This window comes from Saccopteryx leptura, chromosome 3 (assembly GCF_036850995.1).
Source record: "Saccopteryx leptura isolate mSacLep1 chromosome 3, mSacLep1_pri_phased_curated, whole genome shotgun sequence".
NCBI classification, from domain to species: domain Eukaryota; kingdom Metazoa; phylum Chordata; class Mammalia; order Chiroptera; family Emballonuridae; genus Saccopteryx; species Saccopteryx leptura.
In genome coordinates, this window is record NC_089505.1 from 172,430,141 (window position 1) to 172,449,098 (window position 18,958).

The following is an 18,958-nucleotide window of genomic DNA, read 5'->3' on the forward strand; positions in this document are numbered from 1 at the left end:
GGTGTCTAGAAATACACTTAACAAATTACAAAGGGTGGCTGAGTCTGTGACTATTCTGCTTTAGGGGACCTTCTCCACTTGGAGGCCTTTCAGAAACAAAACAGTTCTTTCTGTGAAAGTTAGGTGCCCAACCAGGCGGTGGCGCAGTGGATAGGGCGTCGGACTGAGATGCCAAGGACCCTGGTTTGAGACCCCGAGGTCACCAGCTTGAGCGCAGGGTCATCTGGTTTGAGAAAAAGCTCACCAACTTGGACCCAGGGTCACTGGCTCGATCAAGGGGTCACTCAGTCTGCTGAAGACCCACGGTCAAGGCACATATGAGAAGGCAGTCAATGAACAACTAAGGTGTCTCAATGAAAAACTACTGATTGATGCTTCTCAACCCTCTCTGTTCCTGTCTGTTCCTATCTATACCTCTCTCTCTCTGTCTCTGTGAAAGAAAAAAAGAAAGTTAAGGAATCCATTTGGGGAAAACTAATTAACTGATAATATGCCTTATTATAGGCTTTTCTTGCAAACTGCACAGTGGTTAGGTGGAACTTGGGACCATTTATTGAATGCCTCCTGTGTGTTTGCAGGTATAATGCAAGGATTGGCAAGGGAATCACAGAAGCATTGGGCTCATCATCAGTGGTCACTTGACTGCCTGGTTTTACTTTCCTCATCTATAAGGTGGGGTAGTGTCCCTATCATGTCCTCATGTCCTCTCAAGTGTTTGGAACTGATATTGTCATCTCATTGATTTTATAAGCAGAAGACCTGGTTCTAGTCCTCTGTCTTCCATTAGCTAATTAGCTCTGTAGGGTTGGGTTAGTCACTACACCTCTCCAGACCCCCCATTTGATCTTCTGTAAAGTGATCTTTATAATGTAAAATTCTGTGACTTTTTTTTTTCTACAGAGACAGTCAGAGAGAGGGATAGATAGGGACAGACGGACAGGAACGGAGAGAGATGAGAAGCATCAATATCAGTTTTCGTTACAACACCTTAGTTGTTCATTGATTGCTTTCTCATATGTGCCTTGACCACAGGCCTTCAGCAGACCGAGTAACCCCTTGCTCGAGCCAGCGACCTTTAGTCCAAGCTAGTGAGCTTTTGTACAAACCAGATGAGCCTGCGCTCAAGCTGGAGACCTTGTGGTCTCGAACCTGGGTCCTCCGCATCCCAGTCCTATGCTTTATCCACTGCGCCACTGCCTGGTCAGGCAAATTCTGTGACTTTAAGGTATATTTTCTAACATTGGTATTTAATATTTGTCTTACCAATTAGATTGTAGGACTAAGGAATTTTGACTGGTTTTTAGAGTTGCTTGAGCAGTTGCTTTCAACAGGGTCTAACCCAGGGGTCCCCAAACTTTTTACACAGGGGGCCAGTTCACTGTTCCTCAGACCGTTGGAGGGCCGGACGATAAAAAAAAATTATGAACAAATCCCTATGCACACTGCACATATCTTATTTTAAAGTAAAAAAACAAAACGGGAACAAATACAATATTTAAAATAAAGAACAAGTAAATTTAAATCAACAAACTGACCAGTATTTCAATGGGAACTATGCTCCTCTCACTGACCACCAATGAAAGAGGTGCCCCTTCCGGAAGTGGGGCGGGGGCCGGATAAATGGCCTCAGGGGGCCGCATGTTGCCCACGGGCCGTAGGTCTAACCAATGGATAATCTGTGCTGAAATGACATGGCGTTCAGTTGACATGAAGTTTAGATTCTGTTCTCTGAAGGGAGAGATTGGATCTGAGATGCTGACCTGTGGTTATTATAATCAAGCTATAAACTCAAGCTCCATGGTGGCAACTCTTAACTTTCATCTCTACCCATAGTGCCTAACAGGTAGTAGGCATTCACTCGTGATATATTTATCAAGAGGTATGTCAAAATGTTAAAGAAAATCAGCTTCCAAGCAGGAGAAGCTTTCAGAACCTGAAATGCTAGCGCAAAGAGGCATGGGCAGTGTGAGTTGAGTACTGAAGACACAAGCAAAAATTGGGCTTTATAGATAAAATACGTTTTTTGTGATCAGATAGAATGTGTGCTCATTCGTTCTTTCTGTTTTTTTATCTTAAATCTAAGGGAAGGTCAGTAATTTGTGACTTCCTGTTCTTTGTTGCAGTAACATGGCTAATGCCCTTGCAAACGCCACCTGTGAGCGCTGCAGGGGGGGCTTTGCCCCTGCTGAGAAGATCGTGAACAGCAATGGCGAGCTGTACCATGAACAGTGCTTTGTGTGTGCCCAGTGCTTCCAGCAGTTCCCAGAAGGGCTCTTCTATGAGGTGAGTCCACGGGAGAATTATACAAAACCCGTTCTCCTCCCCATCCTCCCCTGCCCTCCCCTTCTTTTCCTAAGGCAGCCTTCTGCCCTTTAAATTTTAATGTAAAGAGCCCTGGCCGGTTGGCTCAGCGGTAGAGCGTCGGCCTGGCATGCGGGGGACCCGGGTTCGATTCCCGGCCAGGGCACATAGGAGAAGCGCCCATTTGCTTCTCCACCCCCCCTCCTTCCTCTCTGTCTCTCTCTTCCCCTCCCGCAGCCAAGGCTCCACTGGAGCAAAGATTGCCCGGGCGCTGGGAATGGCTCCTTGGCCTCTGTCCCAGGCGCTAGAGTGGCTCTGGGACACTAGCGATGCCCCAGAGGGGCAGAGCATCGCCCCCTGGTGGGCAGAGCGTCGCCCCTGGTGGGCGTGCCGGGTGGATCCCCCTCGGGCGCATGCGGGAGTCTGTCTGACTGTCTCTCCCCGTTTCCAGCTTCAGAAAAATACAAAAAAAAAAAAATTTTTAATGTAAAGATTATACTGCAGTGCCAGATATTTGGTACCTGTCAGGTTAGTGGTGGCTTGTATTATGGGATGCCCTGACAGACCCCTCCCCATTTATACTTGTCATTTCATTCTCCTATTTCAGAGCCCACAGAGCCTGTGGCTTTATATGTGAGCACTTGAGCTCAGCAGACAAAATTCTTCCATAAATGTCAGTTGTAGTTTTCCTGACTTCACCACTCAGGTCCCCACTTGCTTGCCCCTACATATGCCTTCCTGACTCCTGTCTCTGTCTTTGCTCCTCCTCAGAAAACCATGGGGTATTCTCCTGGAAGCAGGGTGTTTGCTACCTACACCAAGACTTTCTGGGATCCAGTGGGCCCTTCCGTGCGTTTACATTCTAAAGAGGATCTTTGGAAACAAGGATTTTAGGAGGGTACCCTATCCATATTTAGTTCTTCTGTGTGTCTTATATTCTTTCCTAGATACTTGGGGTTTTTTTGATTCTCTGGTGTTACCATGTGGTCTGTACTAACATTGGGTTTATTCTTACTATGATTGAAATCTCCTTCTCACAGTAAGTGTCTACTTTTGGGACTAGTCTAGGGAGGCTGACCTTATGCTCTTAATGAAGATAAGAATGGGGTGTGTGTGTGTGTGTAAGAGAGAGATCAATTAATTTACTTTTACCAGCTTACTCCTTACATATTTGTATATATGTGCTTCATATGTATATTTTTATTTGATTATAATATACATAGAATTATGTTCTAGCTAGAGATGATGGCTGCTGTTTGATTTTTCCTTTTGCCTAACAGATTTTTAAATTTCTCTGTTTTACATACCATCCCTGAGGAAGGAAAGGTAGTTGTTAAATGCCATTAGTAACTGTATTGCAACTCAGACAGCATTTCCCCATAAAAACAATGCCCCTTGAGAGTGGGTCTCCTAGCCCTTGCTTGGCAAACTGCGGCTCGCAAGCCACATGCAGCTCTTTGGCTCCTTGAGTGTTTAGCAGAGGCCAGCTTAGGAGTACCCTAATTAAGTTAATAACAATGTACCTCCCTATATCGTTTAAGTTTAAAAAATTTGGCTCTCAAAAGAAATTTCAATTGTTGTACTGTTGATATTTGTCTCTGTTGACTAATGAGTTTGCCAACCACTGTCCTAGGCCAGCTTACAGGAAGCTGTTCCCCTGTCTGTTAGGGTCACATGAACTACAGAATGATCATATGTTTAGTAAGTTCATTCTGGGAAACAGCTTTTAGAGTTTTGATTAGGGAATACTGTTTTTATTCACATTTTGAACTCGCAGTGTGTCCCAGAAACACACATTTACTACAGCAGCGATAGGAACAGGAATTCTTTTTCTCTGTCCTTTCAGGTCTTCCTAACTCCTTTCTTGGATAATGGGCATGTTTTTCCTGTCAAGGGTGATGGCTTTTGGTGGCAATGGCAAGTGACCATTGGGGTGCACCTGAGCAGAAAAGACACAATGTCCAACAGCAGTAGGGGAGACACAGAGTTGGAAGGGCGAGGGCATGGTTAGAGATTCCAAGGTTGTCTGTGGTTGCTGTTGGCAATGAGGAGGATGGCAGCTGGGTTCAAGAAGAACAGGAACCTGACCAGGCGGTGGCGCAGTGGATAGAGCGTCAGACTGGGCTGCGGAGGACCCAGGTTCGAGACCCCAAGGTCACCAGCTTGAGCGTGGGCTCATGTAATTTGAGCAAAAGCTCACCAGCTTGAGCCCAGGGTCGCTGACTCGAGCAAGGGGTTGCTCAGTCTGCTGAAGGCCCACGGTCAAGGCACATATGAGAAAGCAATCAATGAACAACTAAGGTGTTGCAACGCGCAATGAAAAACTAATGATTGATGCTTCTCATCTCTCCGTTCCTGTCTGTCTGTCCCTGTCTATCCTTCTCTCTGACTGTAAAAAAAAAAAAAAAAAGAAGAAGAAGAAGAACAGGAAATCATTATAGACTATGGCAGTGGGGACAGGAGCGAGGGCGACACTCCATTTGTGTAAAAACACCTAAGGACCTGCTTCTGTAGTCTTGACAGAAACACTCTCAGGTCTGAGGAAGCACAGTTGAGGCAGACCAGGACCAGCCTGGAAGGAGGTAAGACCCCAAAGTACATTTAGGTGCATTTTAGGCATCTGCCTCCAGGGGAAACATTAGTCCTCATACTTTGTAAACTCCTTTCTTATCCCTACTTTTATTTTTTCATGAGGCCCGAAGAGGTTGAAATGTCCTTGACCACAGCACGATTGTAACAGGACTGAATTAGAATTTAGTTTGGTATCCTAGTATTTGATATGGTATTCTTTCCCTTATATAGTCTCTTTAAATCTAAGATATTTTTATTGAAATGAATAATTATGTCAAAGGCCTTACAAGAAATTCCAGAGGTGCGGACAGAAGAACTCAAAAGAAAAAGGCAGGATCTGTTTTTTTCAAATATTTTTCTTATTTCCTGGGTTTGCTATTCCCTCTCTGTCACTTCCTTCTTCCTGTATTGTCCATTTGCTTGCCATTTTGAATTTCATATTGTAAAGTACTGTGACTTCCTGAGCTCCTGGGTCCCCTATTTGGATACGGTCAGCTGCCAAGTCCCTTGTGCTTAGTTAGAGGCAAGGCCGTGTAAGAGCCTGGAATGGAATGGGTTTAAAGCGTGACTCATACTTGTCCTTCTGCCCACCTCAGTCCTCTTCACTTCTGGGTTATAAATAGCCTCCCTGGGCTTGTCTGATAGCGTTCCAGAAGATGTTATCAACAGCCACAACATCTATTAATGGGCTGTTGCCCAGCTTAAACACCCTTGGGTCCTGAGGAAGATTGCTATTTTAGCTACGTTCACCATCAAAATGTCTTGTTCAGGCCAGAACACACCTTTCCTTTTTTTTTTTTTTTTTTTTCTGAAGCTGGAATCCGGGAGAGACAGTCAGACAGACTCCCGCATGCGCCCAACCGGGAACCACCGAGCACAACGCTCTGCCCACCAGGGGGCGATGCTCTGCCCCTCCGGGCGTCACTCTGCCGTGACCAGAGCCACTCTAGCGCCCGGGGCAGAGGCCAAGGAGCCATCCCCAGCGCCCGGGCCATCTTTGCTCCAATGGAGCCTTGGCTGCGGGAGGGGAAGAGAGAGACAGAGAGGAAGGAGGGGGGTGGCGTGGAGTAGCAAGTGGGCGCTTCTCCTGTGTGCCCTGGCCGGGAATCGAACCCGGGTCCCCCGCATGCCAGGCCGACGCTCTACCGCTGAGCCAACTGGCCAGGGCCCACACCTTTCCTTTTGGTTGAATTATATTAGACAAAAAGCCATCAAAAACTTCCAAGAAATAATCTGCATGTTTAGTTCTATCCAGCAATAAATTGTTTTCCAGAAAAGGAAGCATGGAAACTTATCTGGCTCACATTCCATCTGAGACACAGCTCTGTGCTACAGTCCTGGTAGGAATGGTGACCCAGTCATTTCCCCTCTGTGCTTCTGCTGTGGCAGTGCTTTATCAGCAGAACACCATCCTTCCCTCGTTCCCACAGTCCCTGTCTTGCCTCTAGACAGCTGGCTAGTGATGAATGATGACATAGAAGTGGGTTCTCTACACTCACTTTCCCTTGAAAATGGGATTCACTTTTTGCTGTGGAATGTCCTATCAAATAGCCAGGACATTCTTCCCTGTCATCAGCAGGCAGGTCTAGTGTGAGATTTGTCCCCTACCAGTCTCTGGGACCTATATCTGGGAATAAGCAGACCAGGCTCAGATACAATGTTTCTAGCTCAACTGCAGTTCTTCTTCAAGTGACTTAACATCAGCCAGGATTATTACCGGAGTTGGCTCCTTACTCGAGATGAATTTGAATCCCACAGGGTTATGTGGTTTAAAAAGTGAGCTACAGTTGTCTACTGAAATGGAAACCCATCACCACTAAAGATAGTGTGGTGGGCTCAGCTTCCATTGTCAGTAAGGGCTACTGTCTTCACTCAGCGTTTTTTGTTACGACATCATCAGTGGTGTTCTCAACCTACTTCCATCTGTTCTATTCCAGTTATCTTCTCCACACAGCACTTCTTTTATGCCTGTAGTGTGTAGAGCATGTGCACATTTCGTTCAGCTACTTATGTATGTGCTTATTTCTTGCCGTCTAACTTGGAATGCCTTGGGTACGGGATTGTCCTGATTCTGTTTCTCTGTCACTTGTTTTATGATATTTGATGACTGTTGGGTACTTAGTAAGTGAAATAATATATGTACAGTAGTCGAATGGTATAGATTGCAAGATAAAATGCTGAGATCCAGGATGGCTGCCCCAGAGGTGGAAGCTACACTCCCCTCCTCCCAGCACCACACTGTGTACAACTAAATTATACAACAGTCAACATGAATAACCAGTTGAAGCCTAGCTGAACATAAGTTTTATAACCGAGGACTTACAGAAGAAGCCAAATTGAGACTGGTAAGAACGGTAGAGATGCAGAAGGCACTGGCCCTGCTTGAGAATCCAGAGGGATATCTCAACTGCAGAGCCCCCCACACACACACTCAGGAGTGAGGGATGGGGATACCCCGTCCAAAGCACCAGAGCTGGGAAGAGGAGCCCACATAATATCTGGATGTGAAAATTGGCCTGACCTGTGGTGGGGCAGTGGATAAAGCGTCAACCTGGAAATGCTGAGGTTGCCGGTTCGAAACCCTGGGCTTGCCTGGTCAAGGCACATATGGGAGTTGATGCTTCCAGCTCCTCCCCCCTGTCTCTCTCTCCTCCTCTCTCTCCTCTCTAAAATGAATAAATAAAATAAAATTAAAAAAAAATTGGCAGGGATTCAGTCTGCAAGTAATCCAGGTGCTCTCTTAAAGTGCCAGTGCATAAAATTTTGTTCTCAACCACTCACCTAGGGCTCCAGTGGAGGGAACGCAGCTCAGAGCAAACTGGAGTCATACAGAGAAAGTCACAGTTGTATGGCCCTGAGAAGAGATCTGGAGGATCAGCTGCCGAGGTTTCTGTGCTGAGTCCCTATCCCACACCACCTAAAGCACCGTCTTCCCTGGGTTGAACACCCCTATCCTTACAGCACCAGCCTGGGGAGTGCGTTAACCCAGTCCTGAGTCCCTGTGGCCCCACACTTTTGCAGAAAAGTCTGGTGGCTACACCTAACCCAGACCTGCAGTGTACTTTTTCTTGGCGAATGCTGGTCTGAGACTCAGGCAGAGACTGAGTGGTGTATGGAATAGGGGCCACTTTCCCTTCACTGAGTACCTGACTAGCGCCATCCCCAAACAGGAACTCCACTAGCCCTGTCCTTCCGACCATGGTTGCCTGCCCTGCTGACCTTGTGCCTTGTGGAAGAGACTGCTCAAAAGGCTCTCAAGAAAGTCCAGGCAGCCTCAGAGGATGGCAGAGCAGCCATCAGGTAGAGGCATATCTTTGTGTACCTTTGGTCTTTTACTGATCTTCCTCTGGGCTCAGAGCTGTTGAAAGCCAAGCTTTATACATAGCTTGAACCCTCCCCATGCACATCCATACCAGTAGAGTCAACCACACACTGTGAAAGATTGGCAACTTCAGCCAGGTAGCATAAGGCCAATTACAGACAGCATCTGACATTGACCTGCAGTGGGGTCCTACTCAAGTGGACCCAAAATCAACACACCCAGTGGTGGGCTTCAGAGCACAACCCAATTAGTCATACCAGTGGCACACCCAAAGGGAGGTGCTGGTAGGCACCAGACCATCTTGAGGCCAGCTCTGCTTTGAGTGACAGGCCACTACAACGGTTCATACACTGTTTCACATTGATCTTCAGGGTCAGTCAACCTGAGGGTTAATCCTCCTCACAAATGAGCCAATAGTAATTAATGTTGAACTACAAGAGGACTCACAAACCCACACAAGAGACATTTCCTGGAGCACCTCGGTCATGTGATCAGTAATATTATACCACCAGGCCCCACAAAATACCTACACTATGAGGCCACCATGCCAAAATTGGGAGACATAGTAGATCTATCTAATACACAGAGAGGATCACAAAAAAGCAGACAAAATGAAGAGACAAAGAAACATGCCCCAAATGAAAGAACAGAAATCTCAGACTCTAACACCAATTATATATAGCCATCTAGTAGTTCCTAAATCTGACTTTATGACATCTGGGATTATCTCCAATAAAAGGATTACCTTACATTTTTCCTCTAAAAAACACTTTTGGAAGTGAAATTGAACCAGTAGTTATGGAAGTGTGTGTTACAAATCATGATGGGCTGAACCAAAAACTAGGGACTGGATGGGCAGCCTTTTCATCTTAGCATAGCATACAGTAGGGCTGGTTCTTGTGGTGATGCTGCAGATTCCTTTCTCTCGCCTTCTTAGTTTGAATTTCCCAAATGTATCCTGTCCTTTTGTCCCTACCACAAAATAGGGATCTTTCAGGAAAGATTATTTATTTATTTAATTTTTTTTAAGGAAAGATAATTTATGATGACAGATTTAGCATAAAGATTTTTTTTTTTTTTATTCATTTTTAGAGAGGAGAGAGAGAGAGAGACAGAGACAGAAAGAAGGGGGGAGGAGCTGGAAGCATCAACTGCCATATGTGCCTTGACCAGGCAAGCCCAGGGTTTCGAACCGGCGACCTCAGCATTTCCAGGTCGACGCTTTATCCACTGTGCCACCACAGGTCAGGCACGTAAAGATGTTTTACAAGAGATTTCTGCATTCGTTTTCTCTTACACTGAATCATGATTCCTCAGGAAGACTGACACCCAGTAGGGGAAGACTGGTTGAGAGGAAACTGCAACAATATGAGTTTCTTCCCTGCTGACTACTCACTTCAAAACAATTTATGACAGGCCCTGGCCGGTTGGCTCAGCGGTAGAGCATCGGTCTGGCGTGCGGGGGACCCGGGTTCGATTCCCGGCCAGGGCACACAGGAGAAGCGCCCATTTGCTTCTCCACCCCCCCCCCTTCCTCTCTGTCTCTCTCTTCCCCTCCCGCAGCCAAGGCTCCATTGGAGCAAAGATGGCCCGGGTGCTGGAAGTTTTCAACTTTAACCTCAAATGAGACCATTGGCTAAGTTTCCAATTCTGAGCTTTCATTAAAGCAGCACAATTCTTTTTTTCCCTCCTGAAAGAGAATCTTCCTAAAACTCCCAACCTGAAACCAGTTAAAGGCGGAGCTACTCTTGGCTAGAGGTCATCCTCGCCCATGCTGAACTACCCCTGTCCCTGCAGATGGTGGAACTGTGGCATTTCATTTAAACATTGCTAATTTGGAGCATTAATATTCTTAGTCTTATTGTATTTTAAACCAATTTGGGGTTGTAACATGTGATTATCTAGAAAGGAAATATTTATGGAAGTTTGATTCTTGCAAATTTATGACTTCTGAATTTTCTTCATCTTACATCCTGTAGTTTTACTTTGGATCACCTTCTGGCCATAGCTGTGTCTGATCCTTTGTACTCACTATAGAAAAGAGGCAGAAGCTCTGCTCCTGCATGTCCTCGTGCTGAGTGAGCACGCCCAGTATGCACAGGTTCACTGTGTGGATGGCTCCAAGGAACTCAACTTCTGGATTCTTCTTCCTCATGTTGATTTGCCGGCTTATATGTTCGTATTCACTATAGCACTTCCCCCACTTTAGAAAAGATAGGAACCTGAAATATTACTTTGATGAGTTGCTCCAGGACAGCAATCTGAAGGGCTTAGTCTTGGACTTTATAAACCCACAAGGCTCTCCAGTCTTTCCTCACCTCGTGTATTTTCTTGTTAAGGATAAAGCTTGGCTCTACAGACTATACTGGATATTCTGTATTCAGATGTGTGGCAGATTTGAAGAGAGAGGAGTAGTCATGACAATTTGCCATGTAGGACTTGGCTTTTTTGTTCCCTAATTTCAAAAGGACTCATCCTTTTAAAGACAGCAGTGGTAAGAAATTGTGAACACAATGAGTGTGTGTTATGAGCCAGAATAAACAGCCAAAACAGAATGCACTTGTGACTCGGACCAGGCACTGAAAGGTTAGACAGCTTACCCTAAGTCACACAGCCTGTGAGGGGTTCAACCAGGACCTACACCAGTCTGTGTCCATGGTTCATGTTTTGTTTTTGTTTTTTTTACAGAGACAGAGAGTCAGAGAGAGGGATAGATAGGGACAGACAGACAGGAATGAAGAGAGATGAGAAGCATCAGTCATCGGGTTTTTGTTGCGACACCTTAGTTGTTCATTGATTGCTTTCTCATATGTGCCTTGACCGTGGGCCTTCAGCAAGACCGAGTAACCCCTTGCTTAAGCCAGCGACCTTGGGTGATGAGCCCGCGCTCAAGCGGGTGACCTTGGGGTCTCCAACCTGGGTCCTTCCGCATCTCAGTCCGACGCTCTATCCACTGTGCCACCGCCTGGTCAGGCCATGCTTCATGTTCTTAACACAGATGTTACCCATTTGACTCATGTCTCAAAAGACTCAAGTTATAGCCAATGCTAATGTTTTCTACCTTCTCCTAACAAATATATTTGCTAACTGCTAGACTCACTTTTTGTTTTGTTTTATTTTTAAGATATATGTTGTATATTAAATACAGAGTAAAAGTTGATTATTTTTCATTAAACCTTGTTTTAATTGGTCTCAAAATTCTGTGACCGATTTCTAGTCAAATCGTTTCCATTAAAAAGTACTGATTTTAGCCAGACCACGTGGTGGCCCAGTGGATAGAGTGTCGGACTGGGACATGGGGGACCCAGGTTGGAGACCCTGAGGTCACCAGCTTGAGCCCAAGGTCGTTGGTTCAAGCAAGGGGTCACTCGGTCTGCTGTAGCCCCCTGTTCAAGGCACATATGAGAAAGCAATCAATGAGCAACTAAGGAACCGCAACGAAGAATTGATGTTTCTCATCTCTCTCCCTTCCTGTCTGTCTGTCCCTCTCTCTGCCACAATAAATAAATAAATAAATAAATAAATAAATAAATAAATAAATAAGGAAGTTTGTTTAAAAAAAAGTACTGATTTGAAAAACTAGTAACTTAAAACTGCCACACACAGAAAAAAAAACAAATAGTCCATAGAACATTCTCTCTTCCTTCTGGTTTTTGTTGCACCCCCATCATCAACCAGTCTTGACTATTAAACTGAAATAGCCAGTGGAGACAAACAGCTCTAAAACCATTCTCCCACCACTAAGGGGGAAAGTTGACCATTTTCTAACTAATTTAATGGGGTGATTTCTGAGTTCTTATATTTGATTTCTCTTTAAAATTACTAGTAAAGGGTAAATATCAGATTTCTATATATGTACATAATATATATTAATCAAAGGAACGTCTCACTTCCTAACTAACTTCTCCTTTGGGCTACACATGATAATGCATTACATTATAACAAAGTGTTGAGTAATAACGTGTTGATTTATTATCTTCTGTTTGTAACTTTTAAAAAGAGATTCATTAAATGTATTGGAGTTTATTAATTTGAATTTTAAAATGAAGTAATACTTTTTCTGGCACAAAATAAATCTGCTTTGGCTGGTTTGCCAATTAAGCTATTGTGGATATGTTCAATAAATTGAATTAGCTAAAACTGCAGACAACTCTCATAATTGAAGAAATTGGGTTGACAATTGATATATTATTAAAAGTAGATTTTGATAATCAAAGAGTGTGCTTTTTTTTTTTTTTTTGTATTTTTCTGAAGCTGGAAACCGGGAGAGACAGTCAGACAGACTCCCGCATGCGCCCGACCGGGATCCACCCGGCATGCCCACCAGGGGGCGACGCTCTGCCCACCAGGGGGCGATGCTCTGCCGCGACCAGAGCCACTCTAGCGCCTGGGGCAGAAGCCAAGGAGCCATCCCCAGCGCTCGGGCCATCTTTGCTCCAATGGAGCCTTGACTGCGGGAGGGGAAGAGAGAGACAGAGAGGAAGGAGGGGGTGGGGTGGAGAAGCAAATGGGCGCTTCTCCTATGTGCCCTGGCCGGGAATCGAACCCGGGTCCCCCGCACGCCAGGCCAACGCTCTACCGCTGAGCCAACCGGCCAGGGCCAAGAGTGTGCTTTTTAATATACAAATTATAAGGTGCTCAAAGATTCAAAAGAAGACATTTTGACAACATTTTTATGTGGAAAGGGTAAAAGCAACCTTCAAAATAGAAAATTAATCTAGAATTAATGGCTCTTTTAGTGGTAAGTCATATTTATCTATGGATGCATGAAAAGTAAAATTTAAACTTTGTAACTTATGTTTTGCTAATAATCATTACAATGAAAACTTACTCCAGAAACATGTTAACTTTAGAGCCTTAGGGATTCAGAAAGTAAAACATATTAATTACAAAGTATAGTAGGGGGATTAAAGACTTAGTATAAAAAATATACTAAGAGAAAACTTTGGGAGAATTAAATGGAAACAGTTTAAGGAGAGACATGAAGGATATAAATTTTCCAACTGTTAATAAAGACATTTTAATTTTTTAAAGGGTTTTGATCCCATTTTAAAATATTTAAATTTAAAATATGCTAGAATATTTACCCTTTGTAAATATTTAAGTATAGAGTAAAATATTTTATATATCAACCTTAAAACAGAGGGGAAAGGGTTTGTATGTGTGTGCATATTTTCCGGGGAGTAGGGCCTGTAGCTTTCGTCAGATTTTTTTTAAAAGAGGGTGGGGGGGACAGACAGGAAGGAAAAGAGAGAAGCATCAATTCTTCATTGTAGCACCTTAGTTGTCCATTGATTTCTTTCTCATATGTGCCTTGACCTGGGGGCTACAGCTGAGCCAAGCAACCTTTGGGCTCAAGCCAGCGACCATGAGGTCATTTCTATGATCCCATGCTCAAGCCAGCAACCTAAGGGTGTCGAATCTGGGTACTCAGCACCCCAGGCCAATGCTCTATCCACTGTACAACCGCCTGGTCAGGCAGCTTTTGTCAGATCTTAAGGGTGAAGTAGGTGAGCCAGGAAACAGTTAAGCGTAGTTAGAGGCAAGGTCACCATATACTGAAGGCAGAGTGTTAGTTCTAGTCTCAACTTATCATTGTATCTTTCCTGAGCCCACATGCAGGTGAATGGAAGGTACAAAAGTATATCTGCTTTTTAAATCTCAGTAGAATTATAAATTCTTAGGGCTGAGCTCTTAGTTCACAGACATTCTTCCTGTTGTCTACATGGAATAGTAGTATTCATCCTCTGATGGTTTGTCTTGACAAGCACCTTCTCTTTCAGTTTGAAGGAAGGAAGTACTGTGAACACGACTTCCAGATGCTCTTTGCACCATGCTGTCATCAGTGTGGTAAGTGTTGCTGCTGCATGTAAAATAAGCACTAATTTTCCAAGTTACTTATGTCACTTAACACAACTAAATGTCAGTGGTAAACATGAGTGTTGGTGCTCATTATAAATAGCATTTAGAGCCCTGGCCAGTTGGCTCAGTGGTAGAGCGTCGGCCTGGCGTGCAGGAGTCCCGGGTTTGATTCCCGGCCAGGGCACACAGGAGAAGCACCCATCTGCTTCTCCACCCCTCCCCCTCTCCTTCCTCTCTGTCTCTATCTTCCCCTCCCTTAGCCAAGGCTCCATTGGAGCAAAGTTGGCCCAGGCGCTGAGGATGGCTCTATGGCTTCTGCCTCAGGCGCTAGAATGGCTCTGGTTGCAACAGAGCAATGACCCAGATGGGCAGAGCATCGCCCCCTGGTGGGCATGCCAGGTGGATCCCAGTTGGGCGCATGCGGGAGTCTGTCTGACTGCCTCCCCCTTTCCAACTTCAGAAAAATACAAAAAAAAAAATAGCATTTAGGTACTTGACCAGTCCTGTCTTTTTTTTCTTTAAGAAAGAGAAGGTAGTGAGACAGACTCCTGCGTGTACCCCAACTGGGATCCACCCAGCATCACCCGTCTGTGGCCGATGCTCAAAACAACAGCTATTTTTAGTGCCTAAGTCTGATGCTCCAACCAACTGAGCTATCCTCAGCACCCAGGGCCAACTCTTCAACGAGTGGAGCTACTGGCTGTGAAAGGGGAAGAGGGAGAGATGGGGGGAAGGAGGAGAAGAGAAGCAGATAGTCACTTCTCCTGTGTGCCCTGACCAGGGATTGAACCCAGGGTGTCGAAATGCCAGGTTAATGCTCTATCCACTGAGCCCCGGCCTGAGCCTTTTCTATTATTAATATAAAATAAACTGGACCTGACCAGGCAGTGGCACAGTGGATAGAACATCAGACTGGGACACAGAGGACCCAGATTCAAAACCCCGAGGTCACCAGCTTGAGCACGGGCTCATCTGCTTTGAGCAAGGCTCACCAGCTTGAGCCCAAGGTCACTGGCTGGAGCAAGGGGTCAGTTGGTCTGCTGTAGCACCCCGGTCAAGGCACAGGAGAAAACAAACAAACTCTAGCGCCTTGGCCTCTGCCTCAGGCGCTAGAATGGCTCTGGTCGGAACAGAGCGACGCACCGGAGGGGCAGAGCATCACCCCCTGGTGGGCAGAGCTTCGCCCCTGGTGGGCGTGCCGGGTGGATCCCGGTCGGGCGCATGCAGGAGTCTTGTCTGACTGTCTCTCCCCGTTTCCAGCCTCAGAAAAATACAAAAAAAAAAAAATTGAAGGAGAACAACTAAGGTGCTGCAACAAAGAATTGATGCTTCTCATCTCTCTCCCTTCCTGTCTGTCTGTTCCTATCTGTTCCCCTCTCTGTCACAAAAATAAATAAATAAATAAACTAGAAGAGTATCAGAACCCAAGAGAATTGAGTTTTAAGGACATGTGATATAAAAGTATTTCAGAACTAACTAGTAGGACTTCTGGTAGATGATCTTTTGGAATGTTCATTTTTCCTGTTAATGCAAACTTCACCTACTTGCTTTTGGGTTTGCCAGCAGAGACAGAGAGCTATCAGTACATACATGGCACCCAGAGATGGGTTGTGGGCTTCACAATCCTGGCTTGTCTGCGCCTGTACCCTTCCCTGGCTGCTCACAGCACGGCTCTCTGGGAGATCTCCAGAGATCGGAGAGACTGAGTAGGATGTTGTAAAGGTTTAATGAAAGAAGAAATTTGGCCTGACCTGTGGTGGCGCAGTGGATAAAGCGTCGACCTGGAAACGCTGAGGTCGCCAGTTCGAAACCTTGGGCTTGCCTGGTTAAGGCACATATGGGAGTTGATGCTTCCTGCTCCTCCACCCCTTCTCTCTCTCTCTGTCTCTCCTCTCTCTCTTTCTCTCTCTCTCTCTCTGTGTCTCTCCCTCTCCTCTCTACAATGAATAAAATAAATAAATAATAAAAAGAAAAGAAAAGAAATTTGGCACAAGTTACAAGAGAATATGCCGTGGATCTCAGTTTTCTGTGTCAAAGATGACCTGATTCAGAGATGTGATAGGACACAGCTACAGAATCAAAAACAAGGTCTCAGATGAAATAGACCATAGTCTTCTGATATAATGTCGACCTGTGGTAAACGCATACATAAAATTCCCTGTTTGTGGCCAGACCTGTGGTGGCGCAGTGGATAAAGCATCAACCTGGAATACTGAGGTCCCTGGTTTGAAACTCTGGGCTTGCCTGGTCAAGGCACATATGGGAGTTGATGCTTTCTGCTCCTCCCCCTTCTCTCTCTCTCTCTCTCTCTCTCTCTCCCTCTCCCTCTCCCTCTCCCACCCTCCCTCCCTCCCTCCCTAAAAATGAATGAATAAAATCTAAAAAAAAAAAAATTACTGTTTTAGAGAAAGGTTTGAATGTATTTTTTTCCTTGTGTTTTTTCCCCTATTGCTTTTGGCAATAAAATGCCACGATGGATATCCTCTGTTGTTACTTCCTCACAGGTGAATTCATCATTGGCCGAGTTATCAAAGCCATGAACAACAGCTGGCATCCTGAGTGTTTCCGCTGTGACCTTTGCCAGGAGGTTCTGGCAGATATTGGATTTGTCAAGAATGCTGGGAGGTAGGAGTTCTTTATCCTTGTCAGGTGTGGGTGGATACAGTGACTACAAGGTCATGCATATTTTCTCATGGGACTATATGGTGGTGCTTTAGGACTCAAAACTGGTGCCAGTTATAAGAGGGTCCTAGTATTTCTGTGCAGCTACATTTGTTCAGCTGCCACATGTGTGGGCTGACAAAAGTGAGGGGTATGTACTTAAAATGGAGTTTCTTAAATATCAGTCAGATTATTTGGATTGGAATAAATAATTATTCATATAAAAAGTAGTGTCTTGATTCTGCTCTATGAAGTCACCAGTGATTTATAAAAAATGGTTTCTTTAATTTATTTTGACAGACATGGGAAGCATATTTCTTTTTTATTTTTTTTTTCTGAAGTTGGAAACGGGAGGCAGTCAGACAGACTCACACATGCGCCTGACCGGGATCCACCCGGCATGCCCACCAGGGGGTGATGCTCTGCCCATCTGGGGTGTTGCTTTGTTGTGACCAGAGCCATTCTAGCGCCTGAGGCAGAAGCCATGGAGCCGTCCTCAGTGCCCCGGCCAACTTTGCTCCAATGGAGCCCTGGTTGCAGGAAGGGAAGTGAGATACAGAGAGGAAGAAGAGGGGGAGGGGTGGAGAAGCAGATCAGCGCTTCTCCTGTGTGCCCTGGCCAGGAATCGAACCTAGGACTCCTGCATGCCAGGCCGACGCTCTACCACTGAGCCAACCGGCCAGGGCCTATTTCTTTTTAATTGTTAGGAAGAACCTTTGATTTTAAATTTAAGTTTCTAAAAAAGTTTTGACTCTGTTTAGACATCTGTGTCGCCCCTGTCATAATCGTGAGAAAGCCAGGGGCCTTGGGAAGTACATCTGCCAGAAATGCCACGCCATCATCGATGAGCAGCCACTAATATTCAAGAATGACCCTTACCATCCAGACCATTTCAACTGTGCCAACTGCGGGTATTGTGATTTCCTTGTTACTGCACAAGTAGTAGAAATAAAATACTAGATCACATTTATCTGTATTTCTGTTACTCCAGCAAACAAAATTTGTTTTTCTTCAACTTTTAATCCAGAAAATTTTAAAACTATAGTAAAGTCAAGAGAATAATATAAAGAATACCTACATTTCCTTCATTTAGTTTCTTCAGCTAACGTTTTGCCACATTTGACTATGTGCAACACTGTGTGTGTGTGTGTGTGTGTGTGTGTGTGTGTGTGCGCGCGCACGCACGTGTGCGCACACACACACACATGTATATACCTTGAAATATTCAGACCATATTAAAATTCCCCAATCATCCCAAAAACTGTTTTGCCAATACAGGATTTTAAAATCAAAAGTTTTATCTTTCTACATCTATAACTTTTACAGTTTTAATTATTAGGGTGTTATCTCTAAGTATCTTAAATTACAAGTACAGGAAATTGTTTTTCTTCAAAAACTCAAGATAACTTTTAGGCTATGATTTTCTGAATTTATTATGTAGTATAAAAATTTAAAAGAAAAAATGCCTGACCAGGTAGTGGCACAGGGTATAGAGCGTCAGACTGGGATGCAGAGGACCCAGGTTCGAAATCCTGGGGTCGCTGGCTTGAGTGTGGCATCATAGACATGGCTCCATGGTCACTGGTTTGAGCTCAAGGTCTCTGGCTTGAGCAAGGGGTCACTTGCTCTGCTGTAGCCTCCCCCAACCCCCACCCCACCCACGTCAAGGTCACAAGAACAGCTATGTGGTGTAACTGCAGCCATATCATCCCTTTTGTGACTATCAGTTTGTGCCTAACCTAGTTTCCTTGCCTATCCTCCCTCTGGTGGGATATTTCTTATTTTTCGTAAGCACTTTCAAAGAATTATTTGAACAGGTGAAATTGAAGTAAGTCCATCTGGTTAATTGGAGCTGTCCAGCATGTTTATTGACAGAGGAGTCTAAAAATAAAGGCATACTCAAACGTTTGGAAATGGAATAATAATAACAAGGAAATGGTAGATGTGACCAGTGTGGGCGCATGTGTCTGACTTATTGGTACATTTTATCATTACTGTATGATTTTTATGTTTGTTTCTTTTTTTTTTTTTTTTCTAAAGAGACAGAGAGAGGGATAGACAGGGACAGACAGAGAGGAACGGAGAGATGAGAAGCCTCAATCATTAGTTTTTCGTTGCACATTGCGACACTTTAGTTGTTCATTGATTGCTTTCTCATATATCCCTTGACTGCGGGCCTTCAGCAGATCGAGTAGCCCCTTGCTTGAGCCAGCGACCTTGGGTCCAAGCTTGTGAGCTTTT

At 44.8% G+C, this 18,958-nt stretch overlaps 1 protein-coding gene across 8 annotated transcripts in view; it reads left to right on the top strand.

The window, feature by feature from the left end:
- Nucleotides 1–18,958, top strand: part of LIMS1 (LIM zinc finger domain containing 1) — a 145,416-nt gene that overhangs the window by 118,974 nt on the left and 7,484 nt on the right. For all 8 annotated transcript variants that reach the window (XM_066376878.1, XM_066376876.1, XM_066376877.1 and 5 more), the window contains 4 exons: nucleotides 2,124–2,283; nucleotides 13,978–14,044; nucleotides 16,561–16,681; nucleotides 17,479–17,628. In XM_066376878.1, coding sequence (XP_066232975.1) covers nucleotides 2,128–2,283; nucleotides 13,978–14,044; nucleotides 16,561–16,681; nucleotides 17,479–17,628 — 494 coding nt within the window. In that variant the 5' untranslated portion in view covers nucleotides 2,124–2,127. The remainder of the gene's footprint in view (nucleotides 1–2,123; nucleotides 2,284–13,977; nucleotides 14,045–16,560; nucleotides 16,682–17,478; nucleotides 17,629–18,958) is intronic.